Here is a 21466-nt window from a genome sequence, read left to right as displayed (position 1 = left end):
TTGAACTTGCAACCTTCCAGTTACTAGTCCAACGCTCTAACCACTGCCGCCCCAGGTATAAATGTATCACTAGACAATGCCACTTTATATAATGATTATGTACCCTACATTACTCATCTCATATGTATATACTGTACTCTATACCATTTACTGCATCTTGCCTATGCCGCACGGCCATCGCTCATCCATCTATTTATATGTACATATTCTTATTTATCCCTTTACACTTGTGTGTATAAGGTAGTTGTTGTGAAACTGTTAGATTACTTTGTAGTTATTACTGCACTGTCGGAACTAGAAGCACAAGCATTTCGCTACACTCACATTAACATATGCTAACCATGTGTATGTGGCCAATAAAATTAGATTTGATTTAGAGACTTGTCCCGAAGCGTTGTCTTGGCTGTGTGTTCAGGGTCATTGGATGGTGAACCTTCGCCCAAGTCTGAGGTCCTGAGCGCTCTGGAGCAGATCTCTCTCTGTACTTTGCTATGTTTATCTTTCCCTCGATCCTGACTAGTCTCCCAGTCCCTGCCGCTGAAAAACATTCCCACAGCATGATGCTGCTACCAGCATGCTGCTGCTACCAGCATGCTTCACCATAGGGATGGTGACTGGTTTCCTCCAGATGTGACCCTTGACATTTAGGCCAAAGAATTCAATCTTGGTTTCAATAGAGCAGAGAATCTTGTTTGTCATGGTCAGTGTCCTTTAGGTGTCTTTTGGCAAACTGCATGCGGGCTGTCATGTGCCTTGTACTGAGGAGTGGCTTCCCGTCTGGCCACTGTACCATAAAGGCCTGATTGGTGGAGTGCTGCAGAGATGGCTGTCCTTCTGGAAGGTTCTCCCATCTCCACAGAGGAAATCTGGAGCTCTGTCAGTGACCATCGGGTTCTTGGTCACCTCCCTGACCAAGGCCCTTCTCCCCCGATTGCTCAGTTTGGCCGGGCGGCCAGCTCGAGGTAGAGTCTTGGTGATTCCAAACTTCTTCCATTTAAGAATGATGGAGGCCACTGTGTTCTTGGGGACCTTCAATGCTGCATGCAATTTTTGGTACCCTTCCCCAGATCTGTGCCTCGACACAATCCTGTCTAAGAGCTGTACGGACAATTCCTTCGACCTCATGGTGTGGTTTTTGCTCTGACATGCACTGTAAACTGTGGGACGTTATACGGACAGGTGTGTGCCTTTCCAAATCATATCCAATCAATTGAATTTACCACAGGAGGACTCCAAGTTCAACCCCAAGCTCAATTTTGAGTCTCATAGCAAAGGGTCAGTAATATTATGTAAATATGGTATCTGTTTTTGTATAAATCTGCAAACAATTCTAAAAACTTGTTTTCACTTTGTTATTATGGGGTATTGTGTGGAGATTGATGTGAAACATTTTTTAGTCCCTTTTAGAATAAGGCTGTAATGTAGCAAAATGTTGAAAAGATCAAGGGGTCTGAATACTTTCCGAATGCACTGTATGTCTCACAGAGCCACCAAGATGGCAGCCGGAGCCACCCAAGGGCCAGTTGGCTGTTGTTGGCTCTGACGTGCACATCAAGTGCTCTGCCTCGGGAAAGCCACGGCCGGTTACCTCATGGAGGAAGAACGGACAGCCTCTGGACGGTGAGTGAGATGACCTCTGACATATGAAACCTGACCTCTGTCCTTGCCGGTTACTTCAGTGCCCAGTCCACCCACTTCACTTGACTATATAGGATACAATATTATCTTTGTAGTTTTGTGTAATACAATAGTCATTCCACTGTGTTTTTATTTTATTTATTTTATTTTACCTTTATTTAACCAGGTAGGCAAGTTGAGAACAAGTTCTCATTTACAATTGCGACCTGGCCAAGATAAAGCAAAGCAGTTCGACAGATACAACGACACAGAGTTACACATGGAGTAAAACAAACATACAGTCAATAATACAGTATAAACAAGTCTATATACAATGTGAGCAAATGAGGTGAGAAGGGAGGTAAAGGCAAAAAAGGCCATGGTGGCAAGGTAAATACAATATAGCAAGTAAAACACTGGAATGGTAGTTTTGCAATGGAAGAATGTGCAAAGTAGAAATAAAAATAATGGGGTGCAAAGGAGCAAAATAAATAAATAAATTAAATACAGTTGGGAAAGAGGTAGTTGTTTGGGCTAAATTATAGGTGGGCTATGTACAGGTGCAGTAATCTGTGAGCTGCTCTGACAGTTGGTGCTTAAAGCTAGTGAGGGAGATAAGTGTTTCCAGTTTCAGAGATTTTTGTAGTTCGTTCCAGTCATTGGCAGCAGAGAACTGGAAAGAGAGGCGGCCAAAGAAAGAATTGGTTTTGGGGGTGACTAGAGAGATATACCTGCTAGAGCGTGTGCTACAGGTGGGAGATGCTATGGTGACCAGCGAGCTGAGATAAGGGGGGACTTTACCTAGCAGGGTCTTGTAGATGACATGGAGCCAGTGGGTTTGACGACGAGTATGAAGCGAGGGCCAGCCAACGAGAGCATACAGGTCGCAATGGTGGGTAGTATATGGGGCTTTGGTGACAAAACGGATTGCACTGTGATAGACTGCATCCAATTTGTTGAGTAGGGTATTGGAGGCTATTTTGTAAATGACATCGCCAAAGTCGAGGATTGGTAGGATGGTCAGTTTTACAAGGGTATGTTTGGCAGCATGAGTGAAGGATGCTTTGTTGCGAAATAGGAAGCCGATTCTAGATTTAACTTTGGATTGGAGATGTTTGATATGGGTCTGGAAGGAGAGTTTACAGTCTAACCAGACACCTGATGTTGCATTTGGTCCAGTTGTTGCTCAGCATCCTATAAATCAAATCACGTTGATTTTGTTCACATGCCCTGAGTACAACAGATGTAGACTTTACTGTGAAATGCTTACGTACAAGCCCTTTCCCAACAATGCAGTTAAAAAGTACGAAAATTAAAATAGATAAAATAAAATAGTAACCCAATAAAATAACAATAATCAGGCAATATACAGGCCAGATACAAAGACTGCCAGTACTATAGAATCTGCATTCGTGTTTGGTTTTAAGCATTTCTTTCTGGTTCTTTCAGATGGCCCGTCATCGAACAGACAAGTGCTTGATGACACCATAGTGTTGCACAGGGCCAGGCCAGAGGACAGTGCCGTCTACCAGTGTGAAGTCTCCAACAGACATGGCACCATCCTGGCTAATGCTAACATCATGATCATAAGTCAGTACTGGACATTAGCACTTTGTGTGTGTATTTGTATTTATTAAAGCAGCAGCTACTCTTCCTGGGGTCCAGCAAAATTAAGGCAGTTTATACAATTTTAAAACATTACAATACATTCACAGATTTCACAACACACTGTGTGCCCTCAGGCCCCTACTCCACTACATAACTACAGTACTAAATCCGCGTGTGTGTGTGACTGTATGCATGTGTCTGTGCCAATGTTTGTTGTTTCACAGTCCCCGCTGTTCCATTAGGTGTTTTTTTCATGTTTATTTATCAAATTTTACTGATTGCATCAGTTACTTGATGTGGAATAGAGTTCCATGTAGTCATGGCTCTATGTAGTACTGTGTGCCTCCCCTAGTCTGTTCTGGACTTGGGGACTGTGAAGAGACCTCTTGTGGCATGTCTTGTGGGGTATGCATGGGTGTTCGAGCTGTGTGCCAGTAGTTTAGACAGACCGCTCGGTGCATTCAACATGTCTCATAAATATACCTCTCATAAATAAAAGTAGTGATGAAGTCAATCTCTCCTCCACTTTCAGCCAGGAGAGATTGACGTGCATATTATTAATATTAGCTCTCTGTGTACATCCAAGGGCCAGCCGTGCTGCCCTGTTCTGAGCCAATTGCAATTTTCCTAAGTCCTTTTTTGTGGCACCTGACCACACGACTGAACAGTAGTCAAGGTGTAACAAAACTAGGGCCTGTAGGATCTGCCTTGTTGATAGTGTTGCTAAGAAGGCAGAGCATCACTTTATTATAGACAGACTTCTCTCCATCTAAGCTACTACTGCATCAATATTTTTTGACAGTTTACAATCTAGTGTTACTCCAAGCAGTTTAGTCATCTCAACTTGCTCCGTTTCCACATTATTTATTACAATATTAAGTTGAGGTTTAGGGTTTAGTGAGTGTTTTGTTCCAAATACAATGCTTTTAGTTTTAGAAATATTTAGGGCTAACTTATTCCTTGCCACCCACTCTGAAACTAACTGCTGCTCTTTGTTGAGTGTTGCAGTCATTTCAGTCGCTGTAGTAGCTGATGTGTATAGTGTTGAGTCATCCGCATACATTGAAACTCTGGCTTTACTCAAAGTCTGTGGCATGTCATTAGTAAAAATTGAAAAAAGCAAAGGGCCTAAACAGCTACCCTGGGGAATTCCGGATTCTAACTGGATTATATTTGATAGGCTTCCATTAAAGAACACCCTCTGTGTTCTGTTAAACAAGTAAATCTTTATTTTTACACATTATAGCAGGGGGTGTAAAGCCATAACGCATATGTTTTTCTAGCAGCAGGCTATGATCAATAATGTCAAAAGCTGCACTGAAGTCTAACAAGACATCACCCACAATCATTTTATCATCAATTTCTCTCAGCCAATCATCAGTCATTTGTGTAAGTGCTGTGCTTGTTGAGTGTCCTTCCCTATAAGCATTCTGAAATTCAGTTGTTTGTTTACTGTAAAATAGCATTGTATCTGGTCAAACACAATTCTTTCCAGAAGTTTACTAAGAGTTGGTAACAGGCTTATTGGTCAGCTATTTGAGCTAGTAATGGGGGCTTCACTATTCTTGTGCAGCAGAATGACTTTAGCTTCCCTCCAGGCCTGAGGGCACACGCTCTCTAGTCGGCTTAAATTGAAGATGTGGCAATATCGTCGGCTATTATCCTCAGTAATTTTCCCTCTAGATTGTCAGATCCCGGTGGCTTGTCATTGTTGATCGACAACAATAATTTTTCACCTCTTCCACACTGACTTTACGGAATTCAAAAGTACAATCCTTGTCTTTCATAATTTGGTCTGATATACTTGGATGTGTTGTGTCAGCATTTGTTGCTGGCATGTCATCCCTAAGTTTGTTATCTTGCCAATGAAAGTAGTTTGCAATATCAGTGGGCTTTGTGATGAATGAGCCATCTGATTCAATGAAGGAGCCGAGTTGTTTTTTTTCTCCAAAAATGTAATTTAAGGTGCCCCAAAGCTTTTTACCATCTTTGTTTCATAGTGTAGTTTATTTTTATTTAGTTTAGTCACATGATTTCTTAATTTGCAGTATGTTTGCCAATCAGCTGCTAGACTTCATTGCCATACCTTTTGCCTCATCCCTCTCAACCATACAATTTTTCAATTCCTCATCAATTCAAGGGATTCAACACTTTTTTTCTTAATGGGTGCGTGCTTATTAGTAACTGGAATAAGTCGTTTCATAAATGCTTCAAGTGCAGAGTCTGGTTGCTCCTCATTACACACCAGCAAATATTCTGGTCTTATTTTCAATGACGGTCTAGGAACAGTGGGTTAACTGCCTTGTTCAGGGGTAGAATGATAGATTTTTCCCTTGTCAGCTTGGGGATTCGATCTTGCAATCTTCCGGTTACTAGTCCAACACTCTAACCACTAGGCTATCTGCATCCTATGGATTTGGATACTGCTTTAAAGCAAATATATCTGCAGCGTTAGTAAAACTGTGATCAATACATGTTGCTGATTTAATTCCTGTGCTGTTTGTGCCTACCCTGGTAGGTTGACTGACAACCTAGCACAGTGCAGGCACTGGTTACAGTTTTTTCCTGAGTGTGTGTGTGTGTGTGTGTGTGTGTGTGTGTGTGTGTGTGTGTGCGGCTATAGCACACAGCCCTGGTTCACCCAGGAGTCTGATAGGGAGTTTATGGATGTCATATCCATATAAATATATTATTACACATTTATACAATGGGTGGTTTGGAATTCCCATTGTTAGAGCCTCTCCTGCCCATGATATGAGACAACATACATGTACACATGGCCACGTTCATATAAAGTGGCATCGTTTATGTCATTACCTAGCAACCTACTACCACTACTACTTTTAAAATTATTAAATTAAATTAAATTAAAATTAAGTCTTAGCACCTGTAAGTCATCATGGATGATTTTAAAGTAACTTTTGATTTGTTTTATCCACTAACGTTTGAAGAATGGTGCCAATGAGAAGAGGAGGAGTATATGAAAGAAATGAAGCAAGAAGAAGTGCAAGTGGACCAGCAACCTGAGCCTAGCATTAACGTTAGACATGCAGAAATCAGTAGCGCTGCTATAGACGACATAGAAAAGGAGAGACATTGGGCAATGAAGTGCTTTCTGGAATGGCTGTCAGAAAAGGGGATAAACATCGATCTGGCAACTGTTTCAAAACAGGAGTTGGGTAATATTCTCTGGAGTTTAAACACAGGTAAGAAGACCGATATGGAATCAGCAGCTTCGCTGGACTGCGGGAAGGCCTCAACCGCAACTTAAATGAGCCTCCATTGAGACGATCTGGGGTTGTATCATTTGATTTACACAACATGCCTACCACTTTGATGATGCAAAATATTTTTTATTGTGAAACAAACAAGAAATTAGACAAAAAATCTGAAAACTTCAGCATGCATAACTATTCACCCCCCCAAAGTCAATACCTTGTAGAGCAGCCTTTTGCAGCAATTACAGCTGCAACTCTTGGTATGTCTCTGTAAGCTTGGCACATCTAGCCACTGAGATTTTTGCCCATTCTTCAAGGCACAATTGCTCAAGTTCCTTCAAGTTGGATGGGTTCCCCTGGTGTACAGGAATCTTTAAGTCATACCACAGATTCTCTATTGGATTGAGGTCTGAGCTTTGACTAGGCCATTCCAAGACATTTAAATGTTTCCCCTTAAAGCACTCGAGTGTTACTTTAGCAGTATGCTTTGGGTCATTGTTCTGCTGGAAGGTGAACCTCCGTCCCAGTCTCAAATCTCTGGAAGACTGAAACAGGTTTCCCTCAAGAATGTCCCTGTATTTAGCACCATCCATCATTCCTTCAATTCTGACCGGTTTCCCAGTCCCTGCCGATGAAAAACAGGGTGTTCTCAGGGTGATGAAAGGTGTTGGGTTTGTGCCAGATATATTGTTTTCCTTCATGGCCAAAAAGCAAAAGCAAATCGCAAACTGAAGCCAGACTCATTCATAATAATACAAATATGGATCGAGATACGCAACACTAAGTTTCAATGAAGAAACCAAGAACTACAAAAATTGATGGAAAGAGACGGAGAGAATCGTTGAGGCTGCATGTATGAAAACCTAGGGAACGAGCTCTGCACGATGGCATCGCTAGAAAAATATATCTCTAAATTACATGAACATGCCCCAGCCTTTTAGCTATACCCCAGAAGAAAGCTCTCCGATGATGACAACCTGTTATATACCATGGAGTCAATGGGACACCCTTTCATCAATGTTGCCCCATCTGTGCAAGGTATACATTTTTTTCAAATAGCTAGGCTGCTATGCGGTATATGAATAGAATAAAACATATATTGTCATTCGGGGTTGGATAGGTTACTTTCTAAAAGTACTCAGTAATGTAATCTGATTACATTCAGTTACTTTTTTAGATTACTTTCCCTTTGAGAGGCATTAGAAGATGACAAAAATGTATGTTACCAATTGAATGACATCTTCTGCAGGATAAATCAATGTTAAAGTTTACATAGCTGGCCATATATGGATGCACATTTATACTTTATGGGTTGGTTATGTAGGCTTCTTCTAACCCATCGCTTTCTACTACATATAATAATACGATTAAATTATATATTTACATTAATATATATCATTTATAAGTCCAAAAATGGATGTAGCAACTACAGATTGCCCCTTTAAGTCTATCCAAAGTGTGTGAGTTTGAGCATGTGTCCATTAGGCCTATGGATGTAATTTTTTTATCAGCATGAATTTAATTTGAGCATTAAAAGCCCCACTTTTATTCCATAGGCCGGCATCCGCACTATGCAGATGTTGCAAGCGTGCATTTTTCACTAGCTGTCTGTCACGTTGTATAGTAATTGGAGACAGGTGCACGAATACGACATAGGGGTTTTTAATTTCACTACCCAAAAGCGTACGTCATGAACATGACGGGGACAACGTCCAAAACAAACACGTGTATATGTATATGTGTGTGTGTGTGTGTATATACATACATGCATATACACAGTTGAAGTCAGAAGTTTACATACACTTATGTTGGAGTCAATTAAACTTGTTTTTCAACCACTCTACACATTTCTTGTTGACAAACTATAGTTTTGGTAAGTCGGTTAGGACATATACTTTGTACATGACACAAGTAATTTCACTTACAATTCACTATCAAATCTTATTGGTCACATACACATACAGTGCCTTGCGAAAGTATTCGGCCCCCTTGAACTTTGCGACCTTTTGCCAAGTTTCAGGCTTCAAACATAAAGATATAAAACTGTATTTTTTTGTGAAGAATCAACAACAAGTGGGACACAATCATGAAGTGGAACGACATTTATTGGATATTTCAAACTTTTTTAACAAATCAAAAACTGAAAAATTGGGCATGCAAAATTATTCAGCCCCTTTACTTTCAGTGCAGCAAACTCTCTCCAGAAGTTCAGTGAGGATCTCTGAATGATCCAATGTTGACCTAAATGACTAATGATGATAAATACAATCCACCTGTGTGTAATCAAGTCTCCGTATAAATGCACCTGCACTGTGATAGTCTCAGAGGTCCGTTAAAAGCGCAGAGAGCATCATGAAGAACAAGGAACACACCAGGCAGGTCCGAGATACTGTTGTGAAGAAGTTTAAAGCCGGATTTGGATACAAAAGGATTTCCCAAGCTTTAAACATCCCAAGGAGCACTGTGCAAGCGAAAATATTGAAATGGAAGGAGTATCAGACCACTGCAAATCTACCAAGACCTGGCCGTCCCTCTAAACTTTCAGCTCATACAAGGAGAAGACTGATCAGAGATGCAGCCAAGAGGCCCATGATCACTCCGGATGAACTGCAGAGATCTACAGCTGAGGTGGGAGACTCTGTCCATAGGACAACAATCAGTCGTATATTGCACAAATCTGGCCTTTATGGAAGAGTGGCAAGAAGAAAGCCATTTCTTAAAGATATCCATAAAAAGTGTTGTTTAAAGTTTGCCACAAGCCACCTGGGAGACACACCAAACATGTGGAAGAAGGTTCTCTGGTCAGATGAAACCAAAATTGAACTTTTTGGCAACAATGCAAAACCTTATGTTTGGCGTAAAAGCAACACAGCTGAACACACCATCCCCACTGTCAAACATGGTGGTGGCAGCATCATGGTTTGGGCCTGCTTTTCTTCAGCAGGGACAGGGAAGATGGTTAAAATTGATGGGAAGATGGATGGAGCCAAATACAGGACCATTCTGGAAGAAAACCTGATGGAGTCTGCAAAAGACCTGAGACTGGGACGGAGATTTGTCTTCCAACAAGACAATGATCCAAAACATAAAGCAAAATCTACAATGGAATGGTTAAAAAATAAACATATCCAGGTGTTAGAATGGCCAAGTCAAAGTCCAGACCTGAATCCAATCGAGAATCTGTGGAAAGAACTGAAAACTGCTGTTCACAAATGCTCTCCATCCAACCTCACTGAGCTCGAGCTGTTTTGCAAGGAGGAATGGGAAAAAATGTCAGTCTCTCGATGTGCAAAACTGATAGAGACATACCCCAAGCGACTTACAGCTGTAATCACAGCAAAAGGTGGCGCTACAAAGTATTAACTTAAGGGGGCTGAATAATTTTGCAGCCCAATTTTTCCGTTTTTGATTTGTTAAAAAAGTTTGAAATATCCAATAAATGTCGTTCCATTTCATGATTGTGTCCCACTTGTTGTTGATTCTTCAAAAAAAATACAGTTTTATATCTTTATGTTTGAAGCCTGAAATGTGGCAAAAGGTCGCAAAGTTCAAGGGGGCCGCATACTTTCGCAAGGCACTGTACGTATCACAATTCCAGTGGGTCAGAAGTTTACATACACTAAGTTGACTGGGCCTTTAAACAGCTTGGAAAATTCCATAAAATGATGTAATGGCTTTAGAAGCTTCTGATAGGCTAATTGACATAATTTGAGTCAATTGGATATGTACCTGTGGATGTATTTCAAGGACCACCTTCAAACTCAGTGCCTCTTTGCTTGACATCATGGGAAAATCAAAAGAAATCAACCAAGACCTCAGAAAAAATATTGTAGACCTTCACAAGTCTGGTTCATCCTTGGGAGCAATTTCCAAACGCCTGAAGGTACCACGTTCATCTGTACAAACAATAGTGCTCACTTATAAACACCATGGGACTACGCAGCCGTCATACCGCTCAGGAAGGCGGCTCGTTCGGTCTCCTAGAGATGAACGTACTTTGGTGCGAAAGGTGCAAATCAATCCCAGAACAGCAGCAAAGGACCTTGTGAAGGTGCTGGAGGAAACCGGTACAAAAGTATCTATATCCACAGTAAAACGAGTCTTATATCGACATAACGTGAAAGGCCGCTCAGCAAGGAAGATGCCACCATCCCAACCGTGAAGCACGGGGGTGGCAGCATCATGTTGTGGGGATGCTTTGCTGCAGGAGGGACTGGTGAACTTCACAAAATAGATGGCATCATGGGGAGGGGAAATTATGTGCATATATTGAAGCAACATCTCAAGACATCAGTCAGGAAGTTTAAGCTTGGTCGCAAATGTGTCTTCCATATTGACAATGACCCCAAGCATACTTCCAAAGCTGTGACAAAATGGCTTAAGAGCAACAAGGTCAAGCTATTGGAGTGGCCATCACAAGCCCTGACCTCAATCCTATCGAACATTTGTGGGCAGAACTGAAAAAGCGTGTGCGAGCAAGGAGGCCTACAAACCTGACTCAGTTACACCAGCTCTGTCAGGAGGAATTTGCCAACATTCACCCAACTTATTGTGGGAAGCTTGTGGAAGGCTACCTGAAACGTTTGACCCAAGTTAAACAATATAAAGGCAATGCTACCAAATACCAACCGCACCAGCATATGGTCTCACAAGGGGTCTGAGGATCTAATCTCGGTACCTAATGGCAGTCAGGCTACCTCTGGCGAGCACATGGAGGGCTGTGCGGCCCCCCAAAGAAATGCCACCCCACACCATGACTGACCCACCGCCAAACCGGTCATGCTGGAGGATGTTGCAGGCAGCAGAAAGTTCTCCACGGCGTCTCCAGACTCTGTCACGTGCTCAGTGTGCACCTGCTTTCATCTGTGAAGAGCACAGGGCGCCAGTGGCGAATTTGCCAATCTTGGTGTTCTCTGGCAAATGCCAAACGTCCTGCACGGTGTTGGGCTGTAAGCACAACTCCCACCTGTGGACATCGGGCCCTCATAGCACCCTCATGGAGTCTGTTTCTGACCGTTTGAGCAGACACATGCACATTTGTGGCCTGCTGGAGGTCATTTTGCAGGGCTCTGGCAGTGCTCCTCCTTGCACAAAGGCGGAGGTAGCGGTCTTGCTGCTGGGTTGTTGCCCTCCTACGGCCTCCTCCACGTCTCCTGATGTACTGGCCTGTCTCCTGGTAGCGCCTCCATGCTCTGGACACTACGCTGACAGACACAGCAAACCTTCTTGCCACAGCTCGCATTGATGTGCCATCCTGGATGAGCTGCACTACCTCAGCCACTTGTGTGGGTTGTAGACTCCGTCTCATGCTACCACTAGAGTGAAAGCACCGCCAACATTCAAAAGTGACAAAAGCATCAGCCAGGAAGCATAGGAACTGAGAAGTGGTCTGTGGTCCCCACCTGCAGATCCACTCCTTTATTGGGGGTATCTTGGTAATTGCCTATAATTTCCACCTGTTTTCTATTCCATTTGCACAACAGCATGTGAAATTTATTGTCAATCAGTGTTGCTTCCTAAGTGGACAGTTTGATTTCACAGAAGTGTGATTGACTTGGAGTTACATTGTGTTGTTTAAGTGTTCCCTTTATTTTTTTGAGCAGTATATTTCTGTTCAAAATGTTGTATATTTCTGTTCACATTTCCATATATGCATATCCTTGCTTCAGGGCCTGAGCTACAGGCAGTTAGACTTGGGGATGTCATTTTAGGCGAAAATTGAAAAAAAGGGGCTAATCTTAAGAGAGAACTCTTGGCTTCGCCTCGTGGCTATGACCACATCACAGCCATGATAAAAAATTCATAACACATGGCCTCATGTATTATTGCTTAATTTGACTAATGTTTGATGGATCTGACAGTGATTTCTCCGTAAGATGTACCGTATAATAGTGAGTGTGCTGGCATGTGGGAATACATGCAAGTGTGTTTATTGTACTGTTGCAACCTCTGCTGGCCACAGAACACACACACAACCAGTCCTATCCGAGAAGCAGATGCAGCATAGCACAAACAGATCCTTGACGAGGCTATGCTTGGACATTCCAAGCTAACAATTACTTTTCTCAAACTAGAACAGCTTACCTAAAACCACCCAAATTCTTCCTCATGATAGTATCACCAATAAACCAATCATTAACCTATACCATGGTTGATAGCTTTATGTTTTTGCTTCCCCCACAGATCTCCCACCTCGGATGCTGACTAAGGATTACCAGCGATATTCAGTAGTGCAAGGGAGAGACATCATCATGGACTGCAAAGTATTCAGCTCCCCTCCATCCACTGTTTCCTGGTGAGTTGAGCCACCAGCCTATTTCTCCTCCACTGCTGTTGTTGGTGAACACCTGTAGTGACTGGTATGGAAAGCACTGCAAAAGGTTATCTTCAATAATAATGTATTTGCCATTACATTTTGCCAATCACTTTTTGGTGTGCTGTTCATTTGATTCACTATGAACAAGGAATCAGCACGCATCCAGTTTTGAAGTCAAATTTGTGAGTGAGCGATTTGTTTTTTATTATTGTTTTTTATTGTTTATTATTTGGGTGGTGAACAATGCCCGAATCATCCTTAATTCTTTCTCTCCTGCTGTTTATATATCATACATCACCCTATTCTTCATTTGTCCTCCATCTGGGCAGTTCTGTGACACGTTTCCTCCGTTCATCTCCTTATATTCTGATTATCTCTTTCACTAACATCACCCCTAATCCTTCTCTTTTGGTGTGTTTAGATAGGGAACACTCTCTTAGACCCATTGACATTGACCCATTCAAATGTCATATAGGACTCATGAGTTCCACTTGTTTCATTCGCCAACACCTTAACAAAATGAGGAAGAGTGCAAACCAACCCTACTGGAAGTTCCACACACAATTCCATTTGCAATTTTAACATGACATGTTAAATGACTAGATAAAATGTTTTCCAAATGTGTAATGAATTTAGGAACTAAAATTTCACTTCAAACAGGCTTTTCAGGTGTCTTTGAAAGCAAAGATGGGTGGAATGCATTTACAGCGCTTTAGAATTCAATTTGTGTTGCAATAAAATGTTTTTGTGTAATTATTGTATATCCAACACAGTTTTAACATGTACATGTCCGGTAGGAAAACAACAAATAGCAACTCTGAAATGCTTGTCTTCTAGGAACAAGGATGACACTACGGAATCTGTTGAGGGGGAACGATTCTCAGTTTTTAAGAATGGATCGCTGCAGATCAACCAGGCAGGGAAAGAAGACAGTGGGGAATATGTATGTTTCGCCACAAATTCGGAGGGAAAATCAGCCATCACAGCCTTGTTGGACGTCAAAGGTATTTCTGCACCTTAGACAGGATTGAATGGCTTATCATTAGCTTTTTTCATTTGCACTCTGAAGGAAATTGGGTTTAGGACAAATAATAAGGATGTTGGCTTTCAACCATATTGCTTTTATTCATCTAGTCCTTTCAGATAAGTGGTGACAGGAAAGGTAGCAGGGAAAATATGGCATTCATTATCATCCAGACATAGTTCAGTTCAGCCTGTGTAAAATGTCTGTAACTCTCTCTCACCGGACTTACATAGCTAGCATGAGACTTCAAATATGGCCCGCAAGACTTTCAAATGTAACTGAACATCAGAAGAGTTTAAGATCTTGTTTTATTCACCCGGTAAATGTATTTGTATGTTTCAGATCCCACCCAAATCGTGGAGCCGCCGCAGGACCTGCACATATTAAGTGGAACCACAGCCCAGCTTACATGCCAAGCAGAGTATGATATATCTCTTAGGAACGAGTTTCAAATAGTCTGGAGCAAGGATGGGGAAGAGATACCCCCATTCACAGAACAGTCCAGGTAAGATACCCTAATGGGATTGTTACCCCATTTTGTATTCATCACTATACTATTACAAGAGTGTAGCAAGTTGGCTCACCTCACAAAGATTACGGAAATATTCATAGAAACCACCTATTAAGATTGACAGCTTTACCAAAGATACAAGTGAATGTATTATGAGTCTTTCTTTATAAATGTGCTTTTATTATTAGATATTTTCTGGATGATGGAATGCTACAAATTATCAATGTAAACCAAAGCGACAAGGGAACATACACATGTACCGCCAGAACCAATCTAGACCAGGACACCGCCTCTGCACTTGTTACTGTACTGGGTAAGCAGCATCACCCTCTGTTTCAGTAAAGCCATTGTACTACGTCTGTAGTGCTGAAGTGCACAATTCAAGCCCCGGAGGTCCTCAGTCTAGACGGTTTTGATTTATCTTTGGTACCTACGGTGCTTAATAGGGATCTTACTGATTGGCTGAAGAGTGCACCAAGAGTTTACCAAACGGAAGAAAATAGACTGAAAGAGGGAAGGACTACCTGGACAAAAATGTATAATTTTAGTTTTCCTTTGCAAAACATTTTTTTTTTTCATTGCATGCCCCAATGAACATGTCCCAGGTGTCACAGGTCCCTAGTTACTATATAAGGCGGACAAAGACTAAATGTAGCAGGAATGCGGTCCTCAAATGACTGAAACTGTGCACCCCACCATCATAATGTGATTACAATGTTGCTGTTATGTTGTTTCAGATGTCCCTGATGCGCCAGAAGATGTGGAGCTGTCTGAACAAAAGAGCTGGAGTGTCCGGTTGGCCTGGGTACCCGGTGACGACCACAACAGCTCTACCACTGGTAGGCCTGGCTACCACAGTCAGCTGTCTTCACCCTCAACCTTTTGCTATAGGAAGGAGGGATGTCCTCAAATGTACACCGTACCTGTGGGACTAGAAAGAGAAGATCAAATGTGGTCCCAGTTTCAGCATACTACAAACATATACTGAACAAAAATATAAATGCAACATGCAACAATTTCAAAGATTTTACTGAGTTACAGTTCATATAAGGAAATCAGTCAATTTAAATGAATAAATTAGGCCCTAATCTATGGATTTCACATGCAGATATGAATCTGTTGGTCACAGATAACTTTAAAAAAAAGTTTGGTCGACACCAGTCAGTATCTGGTGTGACCACCATTTGCCTCATGCAGCGCGGCACATCTCTTTCACATAGAGTTGATCAGGCTGTTGATTGTGACCTAGGGAATTTTGTCCCACTCCTCTTCAATAGCTGTGCGAAGTTGCTGGATATTGGCGGGAACTGGAACACGCTGTTGTGCACATCGATCCAGAGCATCCCAAACGTGCTCAGTGGGTGACGTATCTGAGTATGCAGGCCATGGAAAAACTGGGAAATGTTCCGCTTCTAGGAATTGTGTACAGATTCTTGCAACACATGGGTCTGTGGATTATCATGCAGGAGCATGAGGTGATGGCGATGGATGAATGGCACAACAATGGGCCTCAGGATCTCATCACGGTATCTCTGTGCATTCAAATTACCATCGATAAAATGCAGTTGTGTTCGTTGTCCGTAGCTTGTGCCTGCCCATTCCATAACCCCACCGTAACCATGGGGTACTCTCTTCACAGCGTTGGTATCAGCAAATCGATTGCCAACACGACATCATACATGTGGTCGACGGTTGTGAGGCCGGTTGGATGTACTGCCAAATTCTCTAAAATGACATTGGAGGCGGCTTATGGTAGAGATATTAGCATTAAATTCTCTGACAACAGCTCTGGTGGATATTCCTGCAGTTAGCATGCCAATTGCAGGCTCCCTCACGTTTAACATCTGTGGCATTGTGTTGTGTGACAAAACTGCACATTTTCGAGTGGCCTTTTATTGTCCCCAGCACAAGGTGCACCTGTCTAATAAGTATGCTGTTTAATCAGCTTCTTGATATACCATACCGGTCAGGTGGATTAATTATATTGGCAAACGAGAAATGCTCACTAACAGTGATGTAAACTAATTTTGTGCAAAACATTTGAGAGTAATTCACCTTTTGTGTGTAGGTAAAATGTCTGGGATCTTTTATGTCAGTTAATGAAACATGGGACCAACACTTCATATGTTTTGTTTATATTTTTGTTCAGTGTACTAAAAACATTGATTGTCATGTAACACTTGGGGGTGTTCTTCCTCAATATACAGTATTATAACCCCTTTCCTGAAACTGTAAAAAGAGATTTCTATAATGTGAAATATATGCACAGACAAGGTACACTATTGTGAAGTTGAAACGTCTAGGAGCAACAACGGCTCAGCCGTGAAGTGGTAGGCGACACAAGCTCACAGAACGGGACCGCCGAGTGCTGACACGCGTAGCATGTAAAAATCGCCTGTCCTCAGTTGCAACGCTCAATACCAAGTTCCAGACTGCCTCTGGAAGCAACATCAGTACAATAACTTTTCGCTGAGAGCTTCATGAAATGGGTTTCCATGGCCGAGCAGCTGCACACAAGTGTAAGATCAACATGTGCAATACCAAGCGTTAGCTGGAGTGGTGTAAAACCGCCATTTTACTCTGCAACAGTGGAAATGCGTTCTCTAGAGTGATGAATCACGCGTTCACCATCTGGCAGTCTGACGGACGAATCTGGGTTTGGCGGTTGCCATGAGAACCCTACCTGCCCGAATCCATAGTGCCACCTGTAAAGTTTGATGTTGGAGGAATAATGGTCTGTGGCTGTTTTTCATTGTTTAGTCTCCCTAGTTCCAGTGAAGGGAAATCTTAACGCTAAAGCATACAATGACATTCTAGACGATTCTGTGCTTCCAGATTTGTGGCAACAGTTTGGGGAAGTACATTTCCTGTTTCAGCATGACAATGCCCCCGTGCACAAAGCGAGGTCCATACAGAAATGGTTTGTCGAGATCTGTGATGAAGAACTTGACTGGCCTGCACAGAGCCCTGATCTCAACCCCATCGAACACCTTTGGGATGAATTGGAATGCCGACTGCGAGCCAGGCCTAATCGCCCAACACCAGTGCCCGACCTCATTAATGCTCTTGTGGCTGAATGGAAGCAAGTCCCCGCAGCAATGTTCCAACATCTACTGTGGTGGACAGCCTTCCCAGAAGAGTCGAGGCTGTTATAGCAGCAAAAGGGGAACCAACTCCATATTAATACCCATGATTTTGGAATGATATGTTCGACGAACATACTTTTGGTCACGTAGTGTATTTCAATATTTTCTAATGTAGACATACAATGTAGTACTTTTTCAGTAAACAGTATATTTATTTCTGAATGGCTAATTTATGATTTTGTATACTGTACGAGCACAGAGTTCATAGTGGAGTACGAGGAGAGTCAGTGGGATCCTGGGACCTGGCGAGAACTCCAGCGAGTCCCTGGCAACCAGGTCACAGCTTTGTTGACATTACACGGCCACCTGAACTACCAGTTTAGAGTGTATGCAGTTAATGGCATTGGGAAAGGGCCCCCAAGCAACCCCACAGACCGATACAAAACCCTTCCTGCAGGTTTGACTTTATCTGTAACCTGTTATAATCATCTTAGTATACGTTTATAACTGTCTACTTTATATATAGGTTAAGAGGATTTCAAAGTTTTCAATGAACTGGCCATTGTCATGTGAAGAGTTATTTTGGCCATATGCGCCCTAAAGGAATTGTCTTAACACAGAGCAAACTATATAATAATGCATATGTCCTCACAGCTCCTGATAAAAACCCAGAAAACATCAAAATTCAGGGTCATCTGCCCCATCAAATGGATATCAGTTGGGAGGTGAGAGAGACTCATAACTGCGTCTATAGCTACCCTTAAAGGCAGCAATTGTATGCTGTATGTCTTAGATACAGGTAGAGTATGTTGTAGATACCTTATGTGTTTAATGACGTACTTTCTGTTGTGTTGTCCTCTGTCACAGCCACTATTGCCTGTGGAGCACAATGGTCCAGGCCTGGAGTACAAGTTGAGCTACAGAAAACTGGGAGTAGAAGATATCTGGAAAGAGCATCTTGTCAAGAGACACGCCTTTGTCATCAAGAACACCCCCACATTCGTCCCCTACGAGATCAAGATCCAGAGTCGCAACAGTCACGGCTGGGGCCCAGAACCCAAAGTAGTGACAGGGTACTCCGGGGAAGACTGTGAGTAACAGACCACCAGAGTTTTTCCTTTAATCCCGTGAACTTCATACATATGGCCTCTTTTTGGCAATTATCAGTCCCTCGTCCCAAAGTGTGTACGTTCACTTCCCTTATATGCAGTTGAAGTCGGAAATGTACATACACTTAGGTTGGAGTCATTAAAACAAGTTTTTCAACCACTCCACAAATTTCTTGTTAACAAACTATAGTTTTGGCAAGTCAGTTTGGACATCTACTTTGTGCATGACTAAAGTAATTATTCCAACAATTGTTTCACTTACAACTTACTGTATCACAATTCCAGTGGGTCAGAAGTTTACATACACTAAGTTGACTTTGCCTTTTAAACAGCTTGGAAAATTCCATTAAATGATGTCATGGCTTGAGAAGCTTCTGATAGGCTAATTGACATAATTTGAGTCAATTGGAGGTGTACCTGTGGATGCATTTCAAGGCCTACCTTCAAACTCAGTGCCTCTTTGCTTGACATCATGGGAAAATCAAAAGAAAGCAGCCAAGACCTCAGAAAAACAATTGTAGACCTCCACAAGTCTGGTTCATCCTTGGGAGCAATTTCCAAATGCCTGAAGGTACCACGTTCATCTGTACAAACAATAGTATGCAAGAATAAACACCATGGGACCATGCAGCTGTCATACCGCTTAGGAAGGAGACTCGTTCTGTCTCCTAGAGATGAACGTACTTTGGTATGAAAAGTGCAGATCAATCCCAGAACAGCAGCAAAGGACCTTGTGAAGATTCTGTAGGAAACAGGTAGAAAAGTATCTATATCCTAAGTAAAACGAGTCCAATATCGACATAACCTGAAAGGCCGCTCAGCAAGGAAGATGACACTGCTCCAAAACGGCTTAAGGACAACAACGTCAAGGTATTGGAGTAGCCATCACAAATCCCTGGCCTCAATCCTATAGAACATGTGGGGTAGAACTGAAAAAGCGTGTGTGAGCAAGCAGGCCAACAAACCTGACTCAGTTACACCAGCTCTGTCAGGAGGAATGGGCCAAAATTCACCCAACTTATTGTGGGAAGCTTGTGGAAGGCTACCCAAAATGTTTGACCCAAGTTAAACAATTATAATACACCTATATAAATCAAATAAATAATTTGTTCTACTATTATTCTGACATTTCACATTCTTTAAATAAAGTGGTGATCCTTACTGACCTAAAAAAGGGAATTTTTACTAGAATTAAATGTCAGGAATTGTGAAAAACTGAGTTTAAATGTATTTGGCTAAGGTGTATGTAAACTTCAGACGTCAACTGTATACAGTATAAATTCAAAGTTTCTTCACTGATTTGAAAGGAACTAGTGAATGAGTACGCACTTCAGGAGAAGGAGATATTATTGGGATGTACACTTTTAAGGCTGGATAGGTGTATCATAATGTGCAAGTAGGGGAGATGAGTGTTTTACCAAGCCCACCCAGGGGAGGCATGTTGCTCCTCTATGTGAATGAAAAAAAAATTATACTCTTTTGTTATATATATATATATATATATATAAAGCAAATAATCATCATTGGTTGTATCATACATTTTCCATTTCCATTGTTTATCTACTGTTATGATGTGCAGATGGTGTTGTAGTGTATCCTAGTACTACTCTGTTAAGTGACCCAACTGCCATTTTTGACAAAGAGACCAATATTATTAATTTATGTGAACATTGCATCTCCCCCATTTTCTTGTCTTCAGTTGTCTTTTGGCATTGTTTTCGGGATAATGTATCAGGTTAAGTGTCTGTCATTTTTTTCCTGGATATCACCCCAGTCCTATGTAGGTGTACTTCAAGTAGTCCCCTCACATGAGAAATTGGAACCGTTGCAGAGAGTTTGCAAGTCAAATTCTCACCTTTGTCTGAGCAAATTGTGAGATTTGACACATAATGACACAAAGGATAATGGATCTTAGTTTTGTTTTTCACACCCTCCGTACTATAACCCCCCTCCCCGCCCTCTACATAGACTGTACTAATACGTACCCTCCATAGTTTCATACAGAAGTGGAAATGATTTTGTTTTATATAGTTTGTTTGTTCCTTCTTGATGTTGTATTTCTTTGTAAATATGTGCTACCTACCCTTTGTCTAGTGTGTGTGTGCGTGTGCGTGCGCTTGTGTGCCTGCTACTGATTGGTGCCTGTCCTCTCCAGTGCCTACAGCTTCCCCACAGGACGTGGCAGTGGAGGTGTTGAACACCACCCTTCTCAGAGTCAGTTGGACAAGGGTTGCCCAGGCAACATTGCGGGGTCATCTGGGAGGCTACAATGTGAGTGTTCAGGGTTGTGTTCATCAGGTACCAAATGGAAGAAAATGGACTGAAATAGGGAGGAACTAGCTGGTCCGCTTTCCATTGTATGGCCTAATGAGCATTTTCCAAGTTTCTCAATCAGGATTTTACTTGAGGTGGGCCCATCTGCCTAGCTCTGTTGCTCTTCACCCAAAGTAGGGCCATTACATCTCACTTAATATAAATACTGGGTCACCTGTACATATCCCTGGGTAGCCTACTCCACAGGCTGTATTCCTATTTGAGAAATGTGGAATAATAAGGCTGAATTTAAGGTTGCCTGTGTGTTTTTCAAGTCAGGGTACTCTGTGTAATCTACCATTTTGTGTACATTATGTGCCCATTTAGCATAGCATGTTTTACATTGAAGTTAGTTAGCAGTTAGCATTAATTATTGGTCGACAAACCGCATTTTACATTAGACAGTTAATGCACGAACCGGTTTGGATTTTTACTTTACGTTTGGTAAATGTTATATAAATGTAATAACTGAGTAATGAAACTCCTCAAAAGTATGGCAATCGTCCGTTCTTATCACCAGTAAAAGACTGCTAACAGTTGCGAATGGCTAATTTGCTAGCAGAGCAACTTTGCTTAACAAGTCACACAATAAGTGTACTCTACACATACAATTATCTGCAAGGTCCCTCTGTCGAACAGTGAATTTCAAACACAGATTCAACTA

At 41.9% G+C, this 21466-nt stretch overlaps 1 protein-coding gene across 3 annotated transcripts in view; it reads left to right on the top strand.

The window, feature by feature from the left end:
• The window catches only part of LOC110532314 (neural cell adhesion molecule L1-like protein), a 142014-nt gene that overhangs the window by 79181 nt on the left and 41367 nt on the right, over positions 1-21466 (top strand). For all 3 annotated transcript variants that reach the window (XM_036988249.1, XM_021616094.2, XM_036988248.1), the window contains exons 9-19: positions 1486-1620; positions 3067-3207; positions 12627-12738; positions 13597-13763; positions 14126-14288; positions 14483-14607; positions 15032-15133; positions 17640-17837; positions 18035-18105; positions 18248-18470; positions 20645-20760. In XM_036988249.1, coding sequence (XP_036844144.1) covers positions 1486-1620; positions 3067-3207; positions 12627-12738; positions 13597-13763; positions 14126-14288; positions 14483-14607; positions 15032-15133; positions 17640-17837; positions 18035-18105; positions 18248-18470; positions 20645-20760 — 1553 coding nt within the window. The remainder of the gene's footprint in view (positions 1-1485; positions 1621-3066; positions 3208-12626; positions 12739-13596; positions 13764-14125; positions 14289-14482; positions 14608-15031; positions 15134-17639; positions 17838-18034; positions 18106-18247; positions 18471-20644; positions 20761-21466) is intronic.

This window comes from Oncorhynchus mykiss, chromosome 9 (genome assembly GCF_013265735.2).
Source record: "Oncorhynchus mykiss isolate Arlee chromosome 9, USDA_OmykA_1.1, whole genome shotgun sequence".
Lineage (NCBI taxonomy): Eukaryota > Metazoa > Chordata > Actinopteri > Salmoniformes > Salmonidae > Oncorhynchus > Oncorhynchus mykiss.
Note: the sequence above shows the minus strand (reverse complement) of the source record. Positions and strands in the feature narration are given on the sequence as shown.